The sequence below is a fragment of the Gossypium raimondii genome, chromosome 7 (genome assembly GCF_025698545.1).
Source record: "Gossypium raimondii isolate GPD5lz chromosome 7, ASM2569854v1, whole genome shotgun sequence".
Classification (NCBI taxonomy): Eukaryota; Viridiplantae; Streptophyta; class Magnoliopsida; order Malvales; family Malvaceae; genus Gossypium; species Gossypium raimondii.
In genome coordinates, this window is record NC_068571.1 from 53,371,413 (window position 1) to 53,394,526 (window position 23,114).

Consider the following 23,114-nt stretch of genomic DNA (forward strand, 5'->3'; position numbering starts at 1 on the left):
AAGCATTTTTGGAAGTTTGGGATTTTCGAGGGAAATTGAGCCCTAACGTATTGGGTTCCGGTTTTCTTAGTCAATCCTAAATGACCAAGAATATTTCTTATTCAGGATGCATAAAAATCATTTTTGGGAACTTAATTTGTTGTGCCCTAACGTATTGGGTGTGGCATGTTATTTTCTCGAAATGAAGATTTTCGTATAAAATAAAAGTGATATTCAAGTTTGGGGAATTATGAGGAATTGTACCCTAACGTATTGGGACTCGATTTCTGTACATGACTTGAACAGTTGGATATCCTTTTGCAAATTTCATCATTCAAGCTTATTTTAAAATCTTTTTAACTTTCGACATTAAGACATCAAATAATCAATTTGGTACCAATTTTGGGCGTTATGAGGGTGCTAATCCTTCCTGATGCGTAACTGACTCCCGGACTTATGTTTTCAAAATTCGCAGACCAAAATAATTTTTAAGGTGGGCCGGTCACACCTTAATAAAGGATCGGTGGCGACTCCAATTTTTGTTTTTAAAGTCGACAACTAAATTTTTGTTTTCAAAAAACGGTTTCGACACAAATAGTAAAGCATCTGTTGAAGAGAATTGTTTGTCACTAGCAAGATGGATTACATGCAATTGCTTGTCAAGGTGTTTCTTTTCCTTTCCTTAGGGGACTTTGGTTGTTATTCAAAACATATTGGACATGCAAGAGAGCTTGTCTGATTCTGGCCTTTCTAAGGGGCTCGACAGTCGGTTACTGCTATTTGGCAGGTGCTCAGTCTAATTGTTTTGGGCTTCATATTTCAAACAACGGAGCTACTTCCTGAATAGCTATGCCCAACGGATTCCAATCTTGAGGTTGGGAGTCCAAGAGATGAGCCCTGTTTCCCGCAACCCGAAACTGTCGTTTGCATTTGTCAACTATTGGCAGTGAAGAAGCTTAAAAGGGAAGTTATTACTCTCAGCAATGCCATATCCTTGTAATATGCCAACGCAGTGAAGAAGCTAAAAAGGGAAATTAAATTATTACTCTCATCAATGCCATATCTTGGTAATATGCCGACAGCTATTGCATTTGCAGCAACGACTGCGTAGTTATCAGAAGCAAGATACGGAGTTGCATGGATTAAGGAGACTGTCAGAATGATAATTGCAGATCTTGTAAACCTTAACCCACGCCATTTTGGGGCTTAAAACTCGTGCATCATTCTAGTAATAAGTTTAGCTGTATTTAACCGTGAGAGCAGAGCAAAAGGGCTTTTCATGCACTGTACAAGGAACAGTTAAACAAGCTTATTTGGATAAAATCATTTCCATATCCAGAAAAAGAGACTACTTCCTGGAAATTTCTATTTTACCCTTCTTGCCTTTTCACCTAAGGGCAGCAAGCCAACGGGCAGACCCTCACAGAAAAAAAACTAACCAGCAGGCAGAAATAGATATTAACACAGAAAACACAAGGCAAAAGAAAGAAGAGATGCCGAAAGAAAACCAAAATAAGACATGGATCCAACTGAGAACCTGCATTTAAACAATCAAAGAGTAACGGATATGGCAGGCACTGCACACATATATAACTACACAGAGAAACCACATCTAATGATTCCCCTTCCTACCACTAAAGCTACGACCACCACTAGTCCAAGTACAGTTCACACCAAATCCAAACACCAGCAGTCTTAACTGTTACCTTCTCCTATCTCAGAAAATAAAAAAGGGGAAAAGCAAATCCAAAAGAGAAATACTGATACATACATCAACTTATATTTAAATTCTTACTGCTGCTTGCTCTTTTCATTTTCATTTATATCCTCTTTCCTTTCTGTTCTTCGCTATTTTATTCAGGATCAGTCGATTGTCATTGGTTGAGTCATGCAACACCTAAACCGAGCCTTCCGAACAGTTGTCAGTATCTCAGTTTCCGCATTCTCAAGCATCTTTACAATCTCAGTGAAGGGAGGACGAACTTCTGGGTTAGTGTCCCAGCAACGGATCATGATCTCACTCAGCACAGGGAGACAATCATTTGGAATGACCGGTCTTACACCCTTGTTCACCACAGCAAATGCCGCCTGCACTGCAGTCATGTTCTGGAAAGGAAGCATGCCAGTTATGAGCTCCCAAAGGACAATTCCAAAACTATACACGTCTACTTTTTGTGTGTAGGGCCTATGTTGTATCATCTCTCTGCAAGTGAAAAGACAGGCACGGAATCATTTCAGTTACGTTTCATTTCCAGATGGACGTGGGTGTGGGTGACAGCGTCCTTGTTCAAGTCAACATGAATAAAGAACAAGTTTCAACTAAAACACGTAACGCATAGACAACTCGGACACCAAATCAACCGGTTAGCTAATTAATGCAGTTTCATGTAAAAGACAGGCACGGAATCACTTCAATTATAATTCATTTCCAGATGGACGTGGGTGTGGGTGAGAGTGTCCTTATTCAAGTCAACCAACAATATTACTATCATGAATGAAGAACAAATTTCAACTGAAACACGTAACGTATAGGCAACTCAGACACCAAATCAACCGGTTAGCGAAAGCTATGTAGTTATGATTGATATATGATTCCTAATCAGTTCCTACTAAACCATTTGAAACAGGAAAGTATTTCCACTTGAAACATGCATGTAACGTGGCAAGTAGAAAGTTCCAAGATGAAGTGATGCAATTTTCTCAGCTTCTTTCCCTTGCAATGGGGAATCACCTTATTAGTGCATATTACACCAAGCACACAAGAAAGAGGAATTAAAAATGCACAATTCTCGATGCCTCAAATTATTCTATTTATTTGGGTATAATACATACGGAGTACATTATGCATTTAAGTCTGCACCTCCAGTCAACGAAAGTTAGGCTCAAAACCATTGATGGGTAATAAATACAAGCATATATATGGTATGGTAGGAATAACTTGATATGGCCTTCTGCCTTATCAGATATGGTTATATCAACTCATTGATACAGTTTTGACATTACATCAAAGTTGAATTGTGAAGCTGGAACTTGTCGCATAAAAATGTATCCTTCAAGCCAGTCAGAACTTTGCCCTCTATAAAGGCATTGGCAATTTTCCCACCCCAAACTATCAACAAGACCAAAGCAAATACTTCAAAAATGATAATTTGAAGTATCATCTTAACAAGGAAATACAACAATCACTTTAGCAATCTGTTTAATATGTATAACCCATGGAGAATGTTCCCAATTTTTAGAATAGTTGGCCAAATCGCAAATTCATAATTGTTGCTTTCCGAATTTCCTAGCTATTGTCATTTTAAAGCTAGGAAATTCTTGGTAAAACAGACTTGCATCCGACCTCCTTATTTGCGCAGACTACAGAGTAAGCATTACTGAGTGCAATAAATGACTTGCTCAGCTTCCTCCTTTTAACTCCTTGCTTCAACACAACTTAGGCCATTACTAAGTACGTTGATTCAATTGTCTTCCTACCTTGATTCACATGACACAAAAGACACAGTAACCTCCCGACAACTAATTAAAACTCTTAACCCATCCGTTTGTTTACATCACTACTATTCCATGGAAAGTCATATTTATATAAAGGCTGCAAATAACATTAATGCTTCGTTTGGTAGGAGTATAATTTTTTTCAACACGTTTTTAGAAAATGAGTTAGCAATAAACTAATTTCACTTGGTAATTTTTAGTCACTCACAGAACTTGTTTTCAGCAAAGGGAAGGAGAAGTTTTTACTTATTTAGAAGAGATCTTTTATCTTTTACTAGAGTTTTACTCATCCTTCCTAATTTCAAGTTTAAATTTGTATTATTATTCTTTATATTATGATAAACTATTTTAATACTTATGTAATAATTAAGCTTTTCCTTGTGTTAATACACTAAATAACCAAATGAGGCAAAAAGTTGTTAAGTGGGAAAAATGAAGCCTCAAGCTTCAAGAAAGGAGCAACTGATCCTTTGGCCATCATGAACTGGTTTTGTTCCAGTAGATGTAACAGGTAGATTTAAATGTTGAGAATTAGCCTCTTTAGAACAATAACGCTTAACTTTAGGTGAGTACTGTCTGTAAGTCAAACCTCAATGCGATGTAAGAAGATATGCAAATAATAATGTATAAGTTCCAAATAGTCTCAAGGAAGTTTTTGCAATTCCTATCGTGCTATGGCACAATCAATATAGTTTAGATGCAGCAGACAAAGCTAGTCACAGAGCCACATGGAAGTCTCAGTCCCTATTCCTAATAGTTATATATAGTCTTATGAATTATAAACAAATTAATGGATGTGTAGCATGACAGCATACAGCAATGAGGAGAGTAAGGCATAAACCAAAACAAAAGGATCACTTGATGTATATGAATCCCAAAAAAATCATGAAATCAAAAGGCATTTGAGAGTAACAAAAACAAATAACTTTGGATACACCAAGCATAAAGTAAGTATAATTGGAAAAAATAATACTAGTTTCTTATGAAAAATTTTTATATTTGACTTTGAAAATGCACCCAAACATGAAATAGCAACAACATATAAAGGTAGAAGACATGTTTTCCTGGCCTCAAATAGTGGAAGTAGATTAAGACAAGCTATGCACAACTTGTCTTGCTTGAAAGCACAACATCAACTCCGCATATTAGGATCATATCATTAAAATCTCAATTGTTCAAATTTGCACAAGAACACTCACCCTTCCAAACTAATCTAGGACATAAATGTATGCTTGACAAGCACTTTATTTATCAAGTACCCACTTAATAGTTGTGTTACATCTTTATTTTGCTTCAAGAAGAAGCCTAAAGAAGCCTAATTCAATTTAAGCAGCAAGACATCCAAATACAAACATTCACAATTACATTAGGGAGAGGCCTCAAACATCTAATCTCCTAAGATGATACTTGTGTTCCACAATAATCTAATCAACTTTCTTCTGGATATATAGCAATCATGTCAATTTGTTAAATAATTCCATTACATATTCCAGTTGAAAATGGGGATCTAAAAAGTTCTAAATCAAATCACATTTATTAAGTCATCAGCTTCCTTCAAATTATCAAACAAAAGCATCAGGTATTTTAGAAGGAACTGCATAATCAAATTCAGAATTCAGACAAAACGTAAAGAAAGTTCTATATTAAGACGAGAACCTTAAAAGAAACCTCAAAAGAATATAGAATCAAAAGCTAAGAAGATGCAAAAACAGAAAATAGCAGAACCTTAGACAGCAGGATTTTACTCCCTAACATAATCCACGACGGGAGAATATAATAGATAATTGACAAAAAGATAAAGTTAATTAATCAAAAGGGTAAGAAATCTATGCAGAACGAATGAACAACAATAGGAGTTTTCTTTAAAGTTTCTGAAGAATACTTGCCAACTAGCAAGAGTAGTCTAAAGAAGATGAAAAGAACCATCAAGTAGGGAAAAAGAAAAGTGTAAATGTCACATATAACAGGGAAGAAACTGTAATATATTGTCTAAAGACTTACGGCGCCATCCAACGATACGTCCCTGTCTCTGGTGTCATGCCTTCAGTCTGCACCTCAATACGTGCGACACCAAAATCTGCAATCTTTATTGATTTATCAGCAGCAATCAGAAGGTTATCTGACTTCAAATCCCGGTGAATAAACCCAAGTCCATGCACATAGGCCATCCCTCTAGCAACATCCAATGCCTGCTTGACGGCCAACTTCAATGGCACAGCACGGTTCTGCCTCCTTGTTAGAAACTGTCGAACTGAGCCTCCCTTAGCATACTCCGTGACAATACACCAAACCATTGGCTTACGACAAGCCCCAATAAATCGCACAATATTAGGATGCTTTAGTGTTGCAAGCATCATAAGTTCCTGCTGAAACTGCTGTTCCATAACTTGTGCCTTCTCAGGGCTATTTTCTGGCCTTTCCAATATCTTAATCGCAACATCCTCACCATTATATGTACCTCTGTATAACTTCCCAAAAGCACCTTGAGCAAAAGCTGTACCCATATTAAGCTTTCTTAAATCAATAGCCCACTCATCATAATTCTGTAATACCTCAGTCTGATACCTGCCATCCATCAATGCTTGTGCTAATGCATCATCATTAAGTGCATGGCCAACCTTACCAGGACGAAACACACTCTGCCCCACAGAGACAGAGTAATTGCTACGTTTCACAGGTTTTAAACCAGGGTGGCTTAAAATGTGGGTCAGAGAATCATTAGAACCCACACTACTGTTTTCAACTGACATGGACACAGATCCACCAGCATTACTAGTCTGTAAACTGTCAATAGACATGTTTGTGCCTTCACCAAGTTTTTGATAGAACCCTTGAGTAAAATCATAGTAATTGTTGTCATTATTGTTGGTTCCTCCCATAAGTCCTGTAAATTTAGGCCCCTCGACCATTTTCCCAATTATGAATGAAACCCCAAAAGATAAAATCAGGATAACCAATTCTCTTTAGCCCAAACTCTTGACACTCATTTGATGGTTCAATTGCTTAGGATATCACCTAAAACCAACAAGATGAAAGCTCGTGAGTTCCCACCTGACACTAAGTGATAGATATTAGGGGCATACAACAAGCATTGCTTAAAATTTTAAGATAGAAGTTGTACCAAATTTGTCAAGTAAAGGAATTGAAGGGATTAAGATGAAGTTGTTTCGGGAGGTAAGCGGAGCTTACATTTTTCTTTATTGGTTTGGTTTTAATTTAACCGATTTGAGAATGGAGATACAAACTAGATTTAGTTTCCCGTTTCGAAATGTTTGTCCATACCTTTAATTTTAAAAGAATAGAATGAAGAAATAAGACAAACCTTAATTTGGCAAAGGATAATGAAAAAAGCCTTGGAGTTGCAAGCACGCCCTAGAAATGCAATTACCCGGATCTAAGATTGTGTACGCTGAATCGGAGCACCTACACCAAAATATCCGTTCGCGAAACAGTCAAACCTCCAAAGCACCACCGATAACTGAGATTGAAATGCAGAAGCTGCAAAGAAGTGAATTTTAGGCTTAAAAAATAATAAATTTCTAGGGATTAAATCATTCAACTTCCAAATGCAAAAAAGGTTTCCTACAGTTCTGTCCTTAGATCAACCGTACAGAAGGAAGCAGAACGAAAACGATTCAGCTACAGATTTTCCACAAACCAAACACAAATTGAAATTCAAAATTTCTTTCCTTTATTTCCTTTTCAAGTTAAACATCAAATTGAATCAAAATATTCCATTTTGGTCAAAAAGTAATTATTAAAAGAATAACATGTTCCTTCGTAAATCTAACACAGATCAAATTAAAGGAAGCTTGGAAATAGAAGAAAAGAAAAGGTAAAACCTTGGGAAGACAGGGGATCAAGACAGCCGATTCAGATGGGAGAGATATAAGCGATACATACCTTTGCCTTGATAGAAGAGCTGAACACAGATAGGGATGAAAATAACAACAAAGAAGATGAAGAGGAGGAAAGGAGCTCTCCCAGTCAGTCTACGCTTCTCATTTACTTTCGAAGCCTCGTTTTAATTGTGACCTGACCCAGTACTACTCGCCACTTCTCTCTCTACTTTTCCAATCGCTCTATCTACTGTACACGTGTCGGTAATTCTTTTCTTTGTTTTGCTTTTTCGAGGTCTTCCTCCTCCATCCTGTGATAGCGCGCGTGTCTTTCTTTCCCTTTGCTCTGCTTTTCTTTTCTTTTTTTTTCCCTTTTTTTTTTAATAAATTTTTTGTCTCGTTTTTATTTATTTCTCCTCGATTAATTAATTCCTCGGTAGTGTTGGATTTGGACACACATCTTTTCTATTTTATTTCTAAGCCCTTTAGTTTTGTAGACTTCTTCAAATTCATAATTTTGAATTTTAACTAATAATAAAAATGATTTAGGAGGATAATTCCATGGGAAAAATCTCAAATTTATGTATGAGTTTTAGTTTAATCTGTAATTTTATATATAAAATTTTGATTTGATCTAGTTCTCACAAATTATTAACACAATTAATAATATAACATCATTTTATGTTTATATATTGTATAAATAGATAATTATATTTATCTAATATAAAAATAAATTGATGTATTTATTTGATTAAAACAAAATTAAACTTTTATTCATACATTTAAACTGCAATCAAATTTTTATATATATAATTACATAAAAATTAAAATTTATGTACTAAAATACATATTAAATTAAAGTTAGTATATAATTTTGAGATTTGTCCCATTATATGAGGAATGAGGCCACAAATCGAGTGGCAGTGTTGTTCATTGGTATATATGTCACTCGTTCCCTTTCGTAATGATTTAAAAAAACTAGTTCATTATAGCTGCTCTCGATAACATTGGTGAAATTAAACTAGGATATAATGTTGATACTACCAAATCTAGAGAATATTTGCTATATAATCATGCAATGCAATTGAGTATGTACGTGTGGTCGCTTCCCATAACTGTTACATATGGGAACAGCTAGCTTCCCATATATAATTTCCTTATACGTACAGATTGACTTTGGATTCAGTTGACTGTAGCAATTACATTTCATGCCACCAACAGTTCTCACAAAGAATAAAAATGGAACTTGCTATATTCTCACTAGAAGACACTTGCACCTTAACGAAAGTATCATTGTAATGTTATTAAAGACGGTTGTTATTAAATTAGTAGTCTCTATTTTTTGAATTTACAAACCACATTGAAATACATTCGAGTTATACTTTAACTTGGTTTAAATTAGACTATACTAAAGAACCAATCATGTTACCAATACCTCACTCTAAACTGTTCTTTTCTTGTAAATACCCTTTTTCCAATATCAAAATGACAAGAATAAAGACACAAAACTAGTTTACAAACCCCACATTGAAATACATTCAAGTCATACCCTATATTGGTCTAAATTAGACTTTCCTAAAAAGACAATCATATTATAGAGGCCTCACTCCAAACCATTATTTTCCTTAACTACCCTTCTTCCAATATCAAAGTGGCAAGAATAAAAACATATAAACAAGAGACACATACAACACGAAATCAACCATTGGCCATCACTATAAAACACCATCTTATGCCTCCATCCTAGTAGCTCTCTACACTATGTATCATGAACCACCATCATAGTGTACCACAACACCTTGTATAACTTAATTGTTATAATAACTGATACTGATTATGAGAAACTAGATGAAAAGCTATGACTCAATTAACCCAAAACATCCTAGAAGTACAAGAAAACAAAACCAACTATTAGCAAGGTGATCAATAATATCGAAACCAATATTAAAACCAGAATGAGTAGGAGATAACCAACATGGCCAGGAAGAGTATTACGAGTATAGCAATATTATCAGCCACAACTAAAGGTGTAATATCAGGTTATGTTGCTTACAACCAAAAAGAAGAATACCACCAACAACTTCAGGCAAAACAATCACCCATGTATTATCAAATCTATCTGAATCAACTTGATATTATTAGAGGCAACCAATCATCACAGCATTAAGGGGCCAAGAACCCCACCATGCAAAATAATACTCCATGACACAATAATTGTAACACCCTTTACCCAACCTCGATGTTTGGTCGAACAATGAGCATCACATTGATCATTGAATCAACATTGATCGTTTTATCTTTTAAACAATTCACTTCCAAACCAAAGTTTTGATCATTCAAACAACAATTAAGGCATTCATAAAGCATTATAAACGAAAATCGGGTTCAAAACGAGTTTAAAAATGTTGTTTGGAGGCCTATCTAGGCAATCAACGACCCAAGTATCGATACTAAGGTTGTGGGTATCAATACTTGGTCCAATTTTTAAACAAATTAGGTTTGAAGTTTCAATATACTGATACATTAAGGGGTTGTATCAATAATTGGTCTAGAGTATCAATATTCGTGGCCATGTATTGATACTTGCCTCTCTCTTGCTTCACAATTTTAGCTACTGTTTGCAAAGGTACCAAAACCATGGGTCTGAATACCTATACTCAACTTAAGAGGTACCTATACTCAAGCTTGAAAAGAAAAAAATTAGGCCAAAACAATACAGCTAAACATTTCTCAAAATAAAACAAAATGTACCAAATAAAAAACCCAAACCTTAACCAAGACATTTAGCATCCAAAATCACACTCAAATAAAATCATGCTAGGTAGGCATCATACCTCGACTAAATTAAAACTCAAAACCATGGAACCTTATCAATTCAAATCCTTTATCAGATTTAGAAGCAAAATACAAAAAATATACCATAAGTTCAGAAATAAGGCACACCACAGGGTCATAAACCACAAGTGCTAAAACTTAAACCAAAAGGTCCTAAGTACATCCAAAGCTAAAACCAAGAAAAAGTCTCTACAAAAAATGGAATTCATGAAGACTTTTAAGATTGATGATACTCAACCAACAAACTCCTTGAAAGCTTCACTTGTGATTTGGAACGCTCAAAGCTCAGTGATGATCAACTATTCTTTAAAAATACTATATACAATAACTAAATTATAAGCATACAATCGGCGTACAAAGCAATTCATGACAATTTAAATCAACAAATTTAGTAAATGCAACAATAAATTCTTCACATCAAGTAGTCAAGAATAAAATTAACTTGTTAGCATTTTTTTACTCAAGCTTCTTTTTAATCATTTTCACATTTTAACACTTTTGTTTAATGGTTTCCCTAAATAACTAAATATGGAAAATTCGTGTAAACTTATCAATAAACAAATGACTACGTCATGGGAATACTCCTGATGGAGACATCACAAAATGACTTTTTCTGAACCTCCTTATCTTCTTTTTGACATTATGACCCTTAAACTAAAAAAAAGGCCTATGTGGAAGCAGTATCATTAGTAGCGCCTCCAAGTTGGTTCGACGCAAAGACAGTCACAAGGGACAATGATAGAGAAATAAGCATAGTTGAAGGAGGAGTGTCAATAGCTAGTGTAGTAAGGGCATAAGGAACAGTGATCGAGAAATAAGCATAGTTGAAATAAGCATAGTAAAGGCATAAGGGGATGCAACAGTTAACGTAACAACAACCATTAGAGTGGTTGTTAGAGTAGGAGTTGGCGTTGTCTTGGTTGACATGGCAGCAGTGTCAACCCCACCACCAGCATTTTGCCTTATTAGGGATAGGGCGTCCTCTCTATCCAACTCTTGGAGAAAGTTATACCAGTCAAACCTGCTAGCTGCCGTATCTGCAAAAATTCACAAAGTTGTAAGTACATAGAAAACAAAGCTCAATCAAGATCATACTGATTATAGTGTCACTACACACCAGAATCCTCAATCTTAAAAGATTATTTGACAACCAAAGGATCTACACTCTCCACAATCATACAAGGCATTGATTTGGGGCTCGTATAATTGTCAATTTCCCGGTCTAAGTCATCATCTTCCTCATTGAAGAGAACATTAATAGAAACACCACTTAATGCTTGGCGAACCTCCTTATTTTGGGGAATGCCAATACCGGTGTTAGGTTGTGCATTGGGCGAGCCACCTTTTGCTTTTTAGAAACTTGGGGAGGTAAGATCAGCAACCTTATGCTTTTTGGAACTTGCGTAGATAAGGTTATAAGTTCATTTCATTTATTGGAAGCCTTCCTCTTGATGCAACCACAAATTGGGAGAACTCAAAAAAATCCTTCAAGCCTCTTCAGCGTGCTTATTTTACCAATTTCATTTGTGGTTCTCAGTGGCCCACCCTTAGACTGTATAAATCGCACCTATATATGTCCAACTTATCCCTAAAGTTATCAATGACAAATAGAGCCACACCATTTGGGCTCATTTTCTTTAGGCAATGCACCCAAATAAGATTTAACTTTAGCAGACTGGTGAGGGCAAAACAAGACCCTGTTTGTAATGATCATACTAACCCATAGTATTGCCATCTTCCAAGTTGGGAACCACGCTCAATTTCCGACCAAGTTCCTTCCACGGTGTTTGTCTTTACTCTCTTTAAACATGTCGTGGAGATTACACCTTCGCCTAAAAAATACAAGCCTCATTGCTCTAAAATTTCAGTTTCAAAGAAGCTCACTTTATAATTTTTTATTTATTTATGACGCGTCACATAAAGAGTATTGCCATAACACTATTAAAGAAAGCTGTCACATCAGATTCAATCTTATCTTTACCATAGTGACCAACCCCATAGCAGAATACATCTAAGTCATATCATGAGGTTAAAGTGAAGGCTTTACTCTCTTTAAATACCCCCTTTTCCAAGATCAAAGGGACGAGAATAAAGACACAGAAAAATGAGACACAGATAACACAAGATCAACCATTGGTCATCACTCTTAAACACCACCCTAAACTTCCATCCTTAATCGCTCTTTGCAGTATGTATGGTGAGAACCATCACCAAAATCTACCCAAACACCTTGTGTAACTTAATTATCATAACATAACTCAATAACCATCTCCAAAAGAACTCAACTCTTGTTTAATTTTAAGGGACATAATTAACTTGGGGAATATAAAATGTTGGAGTTGGAATGTTGCAGGAGCAGTATTGAATGATAAAAGAATAAGGAGAGATTCCCGGGGAGAAGAAGCATATTTATATTTATTAGGGGAGGGAGAGTTCGAGCCTGAAACTGAATCGAATCTTGCATATATTATAACAGACTTTAAATAAAGGTTCTAGATTTGAGAAGAGTGCACATGTATTCCCGACCTCTCTTGAGTATTTCCAGTCCGACCTTTGAAGCAAGTTGGGACTGCCTATCAAGTGAATGCATTAAACCCTATTGCAGATGCTGAGCATCATCAAATGAAAATCAAAATGATATATTTTGTGACCATCAATCTTTTACACACTTATGTTATTGATGTTGATATATATGTAAAAACAAGCTGCAGATGGAAAAGATGTGGGTATTTGCAAGTATCCATCAGTGGTTCTGGCCTCTGGGCTACCTATTAGTTGCATTTCTGATACAAAGCAGAACGTGTTCCCATTTCTGTCCTCTTTCAAAGCACTAGTTTCTTGCTTTTCATCAACATTGCATGCATTGTAAGCACTACTCTTCCTCTGGTTGTGATCCTGCTCCGCTTCTTACATTGCATGCATTGTAAGCACGCAACCATGAGAAACTTGTGCGATCCATTGTATTTGAAGGATGTCATTTGGCCCAACCAAATTAGCCCGTTGCCTGGAGAGATTAAAAGCCCATCCCAAGAGCCTGATAAATATGGGAAGTGACCCAAGAAGATATGATTATGTAATCTTAGAGTTCTAATTGTATAGAACTTCTAATTGTGTCTTAGAGTTCTAATTGTATACAGCTTTTAATTGTAGCCTTTGATGTACCTTGAGGCTTAACTATAAATAGAGACTTCTTTGCTCATTGTAATTCAAACTTTTCTCTCAAGTGTTCTTGCTTTTCTGTGGCTTTCGTTCATCTTTCAACGTTCGTTCTTACTTCGTTCTTCTGCTGTTTTTCGTGGGTGCCTTGAGGGAATTCTATTGAATCCTTTATCATTGCAAGTTAGGCCAACTTAGGCGTTTTTGTTGTTGAATCCTTTATCATTGCGAGTTAGGCTGACTTAGACGTTTTTAAGCAAATAAACTAGCCGCACGGATCGCGTGGGAAGACTCTAAGTTCGTGACAAAAGGAGATGCTATTTATATACATGTAGATTTATTTTAATCTATATTTTATCTCAGGCTTTCGGCCCCGTAGATTCCAATTAATTCACCGAAATGCATATTGTACCATGTATAGGATGCTGGTTCTCATGGGCTGCAAGGCCCATCCACTAACAAGTTAGAACAAGTGTTAATGTATTCGAATTCATATTTTTTTGAACCTAAAAAAAGGCGTTGTGCTTAGTTCACACATAGCAAGGAAACCCTAGCAAAACCCTCCGGAGGAGTGTGTGCTCTGCTTCTATTTTCAATTTTCTTTGTAGTCTAAGTGTTTGTCTTTTCTCTCCATTTGTTATATTGCCATTTCCAAGTGGAAGAGGAGTAAAAGCGAGAGCGAAAATGGGTCTAGGAGAAAGAGGAGGATGGGATAAAAGCGAGTCCAGGTACTGCGGAGTGGAGACTGAATTTGAGGATGACATGCCTCGCCTTTTGTCTTACAATCTCTCCTCTTCCGGCTTTGATTTTGTTGTCGCTCCTTTGGTTAGTTAATTGGTTAATGCCTTTGTTTTTTTCTTAGGAGTAGGCATTTACCCAACGACTCTCTTATGACTTTCCCCTTTTGCGTCTGTGTAATGGTTAGATGGATCCTACTTACAGACCAAGCTTGTTGGAAGCAGAGAATGGTAGCTCTCACGTTCTGCCATTTGCTGGGTCAGACTTAGTTTTGAGTCCTTCCCAGTGGAGTAGTCATGTTGTTGGTATGAACTTTTACTGGCATCCATTACAAATTTTTAATCATCTCATTTTCAGCATCATGTCACTTAATTTTATTGTCTTTTCTTTTTCTGTTATTGTAAAGAGATTATGTATCTTAAAGATATTTATCCTTCAGCCCAGCGATCACTGTTACTCGAGTGAAAGTTTTTCCTTTAAAATGTTTTAGCTTCACTTCTTACAGTTGCTACTGATTGGATGTTTACGTCAATCTGAGTTTGTTAATGTCTAGAATTGATTTAAATGCCCTCAACAGCTTCCTGAAATTTTCCAGGAAAAATCAGCACGTGGATTGACTTAGATTCAGAGGATGAGATCTTTCGGATGGATTCTGAGACTACTTTGAAGCAAGAAATAGCATGGGCCTCTCATCTATCTCTGCAGGTGTATATACTTTTAATAAGCTGTTTTTACAGGGTTGTAAGGTTTTTCTTGTATAGAATTGCAGACAGCTTGGCCTTTTCCCCCCCTTGACGTTCAAGATTAGTCAAAGAGTAATTTGATGTTTTATTGTGAAATCAAATTTCAAATTCTGATGAATTGGGTTGACCTTATTATATCTGAAGAAGGAACTATCCTGCATTAGCTTTCAATTCTAAATCATAATCCTACAGTTGTTTTTTTTACTTAAAAGTTAAGCTGCAGCTGGTATAAATTTCAATAAACCTTGAGAAACTCACCAAAATTTCACCAACTATGTGCCAACTTGAAAGATTTTTGTTTTTATTTTTATAAAACTCGAAGGCATGGATTATCCACATTACACCAAAATCACCACTTATTGTAAGTTTTATTGGAAATGAAACATAACTAGCCTGAAAGTGGTTAGAATTGAATGATATACATGGAGCTTAGAAATTTTACTTTATTTACTGATTACTCTGGTGGCCATTAATAATAAGTAAATGGCTCTGTTCCTGGTGCTATTGTTGGCAAAAATTGAATACTTTACTTGGATCTTTTTAAAAATTTTGATTTATATATACTGCTGGCTCTGTGGGCTTTAATAGTAGGATAATTGGCTCTTTTTCTGTTGCTATCTTTTTGGCACTTACCTTTCTTCTTTATTAGTAATTTATTTTGGTGTTGTATAAATTGTTAGTAAGTCTAACGTTAAGTTGTTTTTAAATACAAGTTTGATCTTAATGTTCTATAACAAAAAGCAGAAGTTAAATAAATTGTAAGATGTTTGTTGATGGTTGCCATATGCATGATGAAATGTCAAAGTTACTGTAGCTTTTGAAAGAATTTTTGCTTCTTTGATTGGTAGCATATAATTTTCCATTTTATTGTCTACTGTAGGCATGCCTTCTTCCTTCACCTAAGCGAGCTTCATGCGCTAATTATGCTAGATGTGTGAATCAGATTCTGCAGGGCCTAAGCAATATGCAGGTGCCTTTTTTTAATCTAGATTCATTGTCAGAATCAATGCAAATTTTTGTAACATGTTCTAACCACTGTTTCCTCTTTTAATGTTTCCTCACTTAAGCTGTGGCTAAGGATTCCACTATTAAAAACTGATGAGGATTCAGTGGATGTAGATTCTGATGATCTGGTGAGTGAAGTCTCCACTCTTGGTGTGGGTATCTTACCCTTAATGATCTGTATCCAACTATGCTACTATTCTCCTTTTCCTATATTCTAACTTAGGCGTTAAAACATATATAATATATAAATATATATGAGAACGAAATTGTCAGTTCTGTTCTGTTGTCTACTTTATGCATATCTTCGAGGTCTGGATTTCTTGGAGTTCTTTTCAACTAAGTATGGTTATGAAGAAGTGAGTATAATATTTGTGCTTCAACTTGTTACCTTCCTTCCTCTCCCCCCCCCCTTTTTTGTACAGAGAGACTCTTGGGAACTCTGGAATTCATTTCGGCTAATCTGTGAACATCATAGTCAACTGTCACTTGCCCTTGATATTCTGTGAGTTTCTGTCATTAGTTTTTTTTTTAATTATTTGACCACACTTATGAAATAAAATGAAATGCAGTTCTAACAAAAAATGCGTATTCTCTAGGAGTACGCTACCTTCTGTGAACTCAATTGGACGGTGGTTTGGAGAGCCTGTCAGAGTAGCCATAGTACATACTGATGTAAGTATGTTCTGAGGGTTTATTTACTATTATTTTTGTTAAAAAAGCCAGGTCCGGCATCCTGTAAGGGTAAAACTTGTCTTGAGTTTTTATTTAGTTTTAATGCAGATCACTCCTTGTTTACCTGGATTTCTAATGTACTACTTTTTGCCAGTCTTTCCTGACAAATGCACGAGGTTACCCATGCCTGTCAAAGAGCCATCAGAAGCTAATTACTGGGTTTTTTAACCATTCTGTACAGGTATTGAAACATTTGCAAATGTTTCTTTTTGTCATTTGATGATTTTTATTATTTTTCTCATGCCATTCAATGTGTTTTCAGCTTCAATATTTATGGTTTTTTTAAAATTTCACCTATCATTGTCTTGACAGATGGTTCTTTCTGGAAAACCTTTACATAATATTCCTGCAGAAAGCACAGGTTCAGCTGCTAATCATATTGATAAAAATGTGAACAGTAAGTGCCTAGGTTCTTTCAATTTGCATTTCTTGCTGAGTAGTAGGTGAGTCTATTGTTGAAAAAGCTCACATTGCACCTTTCTGGATACAGATGTGGAAAGACATCCTCTCAGGTCATATTTGGATTATGTTGGTTATCTTTATCAAAGGATGGAACCGCTCTCGGAGCAAGAACGGATTGAGGTCTCTTTTTTTGTCTTTTTGACCAAGATAGATTTCTTCCCCCAAGTGTTATTCTTGTTCTAACTCATTCATTCTCATATGCCAGCTTGGCTATAGGGATTTTTTACAGGCTCCATTGCAAGTGAGTTTTCTTCGTCTGTATTCTTTTCTGATTCATGAACTTTCCATTTTGTTTAGGGTTTAGGGTCTGCTGAGAGCTAAATGTGTTTGGCTGTTGACACAAAATATAAATGCTGAAGTATCGGACAGTCTGATGATATAGCATCACATTTCTGCTACTTCCTTGCCACTGTTATTATTATTTTTGTTATTGTTGTTGTTGTTTAAGTTAAAGGTTGGTTTATTCTGCTATTATGATGCAGCCTCTGATGGATAATCTGGAGGCTCAAACGTATGAAACTTTTGAGAAAGACTCGGTGAAATATATTCAGGTAGTGCAGTTTTGTGCCTATATATAATTTCTTTAGTGTCATTTTTTGTCCTTTCACCTCTTATATTATTGATTGGTGACAGTAGTTGTCATTATTTGTGTTATTTTATTTTATATTTTTCAATCTGAATGAATGTATGCTTATGTTTTACTAGTATCAAAGGGCAATCTGTAAAGCTTTACTGGATAGGGTACCCGATGGGAAGGAATCAGCAATAACAACTGTAAGCTACCTGTTTATCATGTTTTTCTAGTTTGTCTGTTTTAGTTAACATCTGATGATCTTGTTTTTCATTGGTGTTTCACACATACAAGATTTTTCATTCTTGGTATTGATGTGTTTTCTTGTTGTGGGAAGGTATTAATGGTTGTTGGAGCAGGACGAGGACCTCTAGTGAGAGCAGCATTGCAGGTTTTTTTCTTATGTATTTTTCCAAATGGATGCACTTATTCCTGCAACTTCTGTTCTGATGTCTTTGTAATCTGTTTGTTGATCTGATAGGCAGCTGAGGAAACTGGACGCAAGCTTAAAGTTTATGCTGTAGAAAAAAACCCAAATGCTGTGGTCACACTTCATGTGAGTTGCAGATTCTAGTTATTATGTTTCAAATTGTGATATTTTTCAGTTGCTAAGATAATGCACTGTTAATTCCGCTAAAATAATCTGCTAGCACTGTATAAAGTATTTGCATGTTAATGCATAGAGTTCTTTGGATGACGCTCCTTATTTGCTTTTCTTTTTTGGATTTTCAGCCCATGCTGATTTTAGTTAGAGTTACACTCCACCCTTAACAAATTTTCTGTCTTCTTTTGATTCTTGTTTATTAAATTCAGGACTAGGAAGTTTATATGTAAAAAAAGGCCTTTATAGTGGCTTTGTTTAACTGAGAGGTAAATTGGAGAAATTGCTAATATTAATTTGTGCATCAATGTTTTACAATTAATGGGATTCAGTTAATTCTCCTATGATCTAGAAACTTAAATGTGTCTTCATTCTTTAGAAGTACTTTTTGCAAGTATTAGTCAAATATAGATCAGTATCTTCATTTGATTGTAGAATTTATGATTTGTAGGGATGAAATAGGTGTATAAGTTAAAGCCTTAAAATGCTTCAGTCATCATTGAGTCTCACCACCCCGCCTTGGTTTGTTAAATTTACCTCATGTAAAAATATCATTCATCTATAGCAAATTTTTTCATCTGTGAAAAAGTTAAAGGATTAGGGAAGTAAATCAACTTCATGTGCATTAGATATTGTATAAATTTCACCCTTTAGCTGGCAGAGTATTCTGCTAGTAAAAGCTTTTAAATTAAAGTCTGTTATTGGTAGTTTGGTAACATCCAACCTGTCTTCTGATCATGGATGGTTTTCTTTGGAAGTCCCAATTTAGAAATGAGGACTGTCATTTCTTGCCCAAGTTTGTTGAACATTCAATCAGTTTTTTATTTTAACATAATGTCATATTTGTTTAAACAGAGTCTGATTAAGCTGGAAGGGTGGGAAAATGTTGTTACCATAGTTTCTTGTGATATGCGTCTTTGGAATGCTCCTGAAAAAGCTGACATCCTGGTATGTGAGTATTTACTAAATGTGTTTCGGTTTTCATTTTTTTATCTCGTATTCTTTTCTTTTGCACGTTCATATTCTTTGACTTAGCTATGTTTGTATCTAGGTCAGTGAATTGCTGGGATCTTTTGGCGATAATGAGCTCTCTCCTGAGTGCCTTGATGGAGCCCAACGGTTTTTGAAGCAAGATGGAATTTCAATACCCTCATCGTATGTAAATGCTTTTTTTTTTTCCCTTTTTATCTTTTTAATGAGGCGGTGGATCATTTCAATTATGTTTCACTAGAGGATTCAGCCGAATTCTCTACTGATGATTCTGAACCCTAATCTGTGTGGATGTCCCAATAGATAGAATCTAAATTCGATGATCCAATTTACAACTATTTTGGCAATATCAGTAAGCATCAATGTAAATGACCTGAAATTTTCTGGGTTATGTATGGACACCCCTTGTGGGATCCTAAATGGGCAAGCTTAGGATATTTTGGTTATGGTTCTTCAGCTTTGGCTTTATGTTTTGATAATTTTTTCATTAGTTTTCCTTAAATGGTTATTGGACTTCTCATGATAAACGGACTAGCAATCTTATAAGCATTACTTGATGATGGATATTTATCAAAGATTTGTTATTGAGTTTTACTCTTCAGATCTGTTATATTAGGTAATACCAAAGAAAATAATGGTCTTAATTAAAACATTAAAATCTCAATCATTTGTTGAGAAAGAGTTTTCCGATTGGGTTACTGCCCTGTTGTGAATTACTGAATGGGAAAATTCTAATGTAAGTTGTAGATTTCCTAACCAAAGAGGTAATGCATTTATGTCCTTTTTTCTTACTAATGCCTTTTATTTGTTTTATTTATTGCTATTATTGGTCTTCCTTTGCCAAAATGTTTTCAATGTTTCTTCTTCCAGTATGCTTGGTTTATAACACTTTGTATCAGGCTATATTCCACCATCAAAAGGCAAAAGAAGGAAAAGAAAAATTAGGCAGTAATTCTCAATTTCTAAGCAACTGATTGTTAATAGTATTAAGACCTATTGTTAAGTGGTCAGTCTGATATCATAAAGTCATGGTAACTAAAAAGTTCAAATGCATTCTTTTTGTTATGCCTCTCAGGTACACAAGTTTCATCCAACCAATAACTGCTTCAAAGCTATATAATGATGTATTCCCTTGTACCTATACTTTATTATTTCCTGGTATATTCTTTGAAGTTTTTCTTCTAATTTTTTTTCCCTTTTCTGGTTTTCACAGGTCAAGTCACATAAAGATCTTATCCATTTTGAAACTGCTTATGTTGTAAAACTTCACAGTGTTGCCAAGCTTGCTCCTTCACAAGCTGTGGGTCTACACTCTTCCATGCTTATGAAGCACCAAATTTGTTAGTTCTAACCTGCCCTTTTATTATAATTTGTACAGGTTTTTACATTTAATCACCCAGATTACTCAACTAAGAAAAGCAACCAACGGTACAAGAAGCTTCATTTTGTTATACCATGTGACACTGGATCAGCTATTGTACATGGTATGTACTATGTAGCAATCAAGTCCACTTAATTTTCCTTCAATTAAATGTTCTAGAAAAATCATGTTGTGCACAGACAAATCTTTTGAGTGTCCATGGGGTCTGGTTTACACCTATTCCATGAATAATCTTGAAAATAAGTGTAGAAAATGGTATTACAGAATGAGAATCTTGTCTCTTGCTACTATTCAATTTGCCACAGATTTAACATTTTATTCAATTTTACAATGTTAGGTTCACGGCAATTGTTTTGAACTTATGAAGGGCTTAATGTTGATGAAATTTTAGATATGTCAAATTTCAAGTAGTGTTTTTTTAGAAGTATTGGAGATTGTTTACTTCAAATTGGGGTATGGTGTTGATGGGTACTAATTTCCTTTTCTCAAATGGAGGAGCATTTTACATGGCTCAATTTTTTTCCATTATCTATAAGAGCATTACGGGTCTATTGGGTGTAGTGTAGAAAGCTAAACTACCTTGAAATTTCTTTAGTAGATAGGAAACTAATTACTTAGAGAAATGTTTCTCTTGCTCATCATTTCAATTTGCATTCATGTTTATTTTAAAAAATAGTTTACTTGAATGATAATCATAAGACATTTTTAGGCCTGACTGTTTGAAAACTTCATTGAAGGATTTGCTGGTTACTTTGATGCAACGCTCTACAAAGATGTACATCTAGGTATTGAGCCGTCAATGTCTACACCAAACATGTTCAGCTGGTATGCAAACTTCTTCTTCTTGGATTCTTTTGTCCAGGACTCAAGTTTGAAGCTTGTTTAGCTGAGAACAAATTTGGAGTTGGATATTCTCATCTATTAGTTAGAGTGTCTGCAAGATCAGAAAATTGATTGACAAATGGCCATGCAACCATTTTTTGGCTTTTAATTGTATCTGATTTTCTATAGCGTGGACTTGTTGGAAAAGTCCCACAACGAACCGAAAATATGATTTCGGTGTTCAGTAATAGTCTCAGCATATGCATAGTTATTATATATGTTTGGTTCTGTTTACTGTTTGGGGAGCAATTGGATTTCTGGTTTTGCTCAGAGACCACGAGAGTGGTGGTTTGTTTATTTTACTTATTTCCGGTCGTGAAAGCTATTTTAATGAAGATTCGTACTGGCTTGCCAGAATTAGACACAGACTCGGTTTATTTAGAAGTTGAACTAGTGAACATTGCTTATAACCGAGTGTTGCTAGAATGTGGGACACATCTTACCATCTATATCCAATTTTGTCAAAAATTACTCTAATTTCTTTCCTTTATAACCGCTCTTCCATAAAATTGAAAATCTTTGACTGGTGTGGATGGGCAGGTTTGCAATATTTTTCCCACTAAGGCAACCTATATGCGTTCAACCTGGATCCCCTTTAGAAGTACATTTTTGGCGTTGTTGTGGTTCTACCAAGGTGAGTCCTTTCCCTTTTATTGTTTATAACATAGGACTTCCCTTTTTTGTGTTAAATTTTATTATTTTAAAACCAAATTACTTGTTCGTTGTAAAATTGAAAAAGTTAAGGCTGTTTGGTTGGGTGGGGCACAAATCTGATGCAGGTTTGGTATGAATGGTGCGTGACATCTCCTAGGCCATCACCTATTCACAACAGCAATGGCCGATCATACTGGGTGGGACTTTAGAACCATTCGGTTGTGAGGAGAGGGAAGATGTATTTGCTTCCTCATTACAGGTCAAAGCAGGCAACAAGTGACAGTATATGGTTTCAGGTGTGGCCTTGGAACTAAAGTAAATTGAGAGTTGTACTACCTTTTTGGGTGGATTTAGATGGGGTTTCAGTTTTAAGTTCTTAGTGTAATGTGCTTGTGCTGTGATATTCTCAGCACTTTAGTGTCGTTTCTGAACTTGATGGATGGATTTTTATGGCAATTCAATGTTCAATCTACGAATCAGGAACCTTTTTACACTTGGTCGAGTTTGAGTATATACTACATGGAAATGATCAACTTACGTGAATCTCTGGATTTTATTCTTTCAATCAACATCAATTAGTTCAAGCCAGTTCAAGCAGTGAATTTCTTATTATTGTTCTTTTACTGATTCGTGCTTCAGTAATTCAACCGTTGTTTTTGAAATTGTAAGTGTGGCAATTGCCAAGTTTGAAATGTTTGGTTTTGTTGAAACAGTGGGGGAGCTTTGTACGCTGATTTTGGTTTATCTACACACTAACAAAACCTTATCAATGTCATCTCCAAGGTATACAAAGGCAAAATGATTATTTTTTAACCTTCGAAAACCTTCGGACCCTTGAAATTTAACTGCATATTGATATAATGTTAGTAACAAAAAATACAACTACAATTTTCACAAGTCATCTAACAGAATACAACCAAAATATATCTTTTTTCTTTGTTAAACTTACCAAAGATTATACTTTAATTTGCATATTGTTAGATCGGGATTAAGAGAAATTTGAGTTTTGGAGTTCTCATTATAATCACAACCAACAAAGTTTAATAATAGC

The 23,114-nt window shown here is 35.3% G+C and overlaps 2 protein-coding genes and 1 long non-coding RNA gene across 4 annotated transcripts; 1 reads left to right on the forward strand and 2 right to left on the reverse strand.

Moving 5' to 3' along the window:
* Nucleotides 1-1,499: 1,499 nt before the first annotated feature.
* Nucleotides 1,500-7,538, reverse strand: LOC105791301 (serine/threonine-protein kinase STY13). 2 transcript variants are annotated; one of them, XM_012619652.2, is made up of 4 exons: nucleotides 7,378-7,538; nucleotides 6,797-6,972; nucleotides 5,476-6,489; nucleotides 1,500-2,182 (listed from the first exon to the last, which is right to left on the reverse strand). In XM_012619652.2, the coding sequence occupies exons 3-4, from the start codon at nucleotides 6,381-6,383 to the stop codon at nucleotides 1,843-1,845; spliced, it is 1,248 nt and encodes a 415-aa protein (XP_012475106.1). In that variant the 5' UTR covers nucleotides 6,384-6,489; nucleotides 6,797-6,972; nucleotides 7,378-7,538; the 3' UTR covers nucleotides 1,500-1,842. The 2 variants fall into 2 exon arrangements, with proteins under 2 accessions (XP_012475106.1, XP_012475866.1); XM_012620412.2 differs by having other exon boundaries at nucleotides 7,317-7,458.
* Nucleotides 7,539-10,887: 3,349 nt separating this feature from the next.
* On the reverse strand, nucleotides 10,888-11,653 carry LOC128042291 (uncharacterized). The gene is made up of 2 exons (XR_008197448.1): nucleotides 11,266-11,653; nucleotides 10,888-11,185 (listed from the first exon to the last, which is right to left on the reverse strand). It is a non-coding gene; the product is annotated as an uncharacterized LOC128042291 (long non-coding RNA).
* Nucleotides 11,654-13,795: 2,142 nt separating this feature from the next.
* Nucleotides 13,796-22,651, forward strand: LOC105789848 (protein arginine N-methyltransferase 1.5). Its single transcript, XM_012617510.2, has 23 exons — nucleotides 13,796-14,129; nucleotides 14,230-14,347; nucleotides 14,638-14,747; nucleotides 15,666-15,755; nucleotides 15,853-15,918; nucleotides 16,213-16,292; nucleotides 16,387-16,462; nucleotides 16,617-16,703; nucleotides 16,835-16,919; nucleotides 17,013-17,104; nucleotides 17,190-17,225; nucleotides 17,467-17,535; nucleotides 17,690-17,758; nucleotides 17,893-17,946; nucleotides 18,037-18,111; nucleotides 19,012-19,104; nucleotides 19,208-19,311; nucleotides 20,222-20,270; nucleotides 20,360-20,446; nucleotides 20,525-20,630; nucleotides 21,265-21,352; nucleotides 21,950-22,043; nucleotides 22,189-22,651. Exons 1-23 carry the CDS (start codon nucleotides 13,989-13,991, stop codon nucleotides 22,270-22,272), a joined length of 1,953 nt encoding a protein of 650 aa, XP_012472964.1. The 5' UTR covers nucleotides 13,796-13,988; the 3' UTR covers nucleotides 22,273-22,651.
* The last annotated feature ends 463 nt before the right edge of the window (nucleotides 22,652-23,114 follow it).

Bases quoted from the DNA above. Each gene is read 5' to 3' on its own strand.
- LOC105791301 (XM_012619652.2), bottom strand. From the start codon at position 6,383: ATGGTCGAGGGGCCTAAATTTACAGGACTTATGGGAGGAACCAACAAT. The intron at 2,183-5,475 runs GTAAGTCTTTAG...TTTCACTTGCAG, and splicing joins ACGTATCGTTGGATGGCGCC to AGAGATGATACAACATAGGC.
- LOC105789848 (XM_012617510.2), top strand. From the start codon at position 13,989: ATGGGTCTAGGAGAAAGAGGAGGATGGGATAAAAGCGAGTCCAGGTAC. The intron at 19,312-20,221 runs GTATGTAAATGC...TATGCCTCTCAG, and splicing joins GGAATTTCAATACCCTCATC to GTACACAAGTTTCATCCAAC. The intron at 21,353-21,949 runs GTATGCAAACTT...GTGGATGGGCAG, and splicing joins ACACCAAACATGTTCAGCTG to GTTTGCAATATTTTTCCCAC.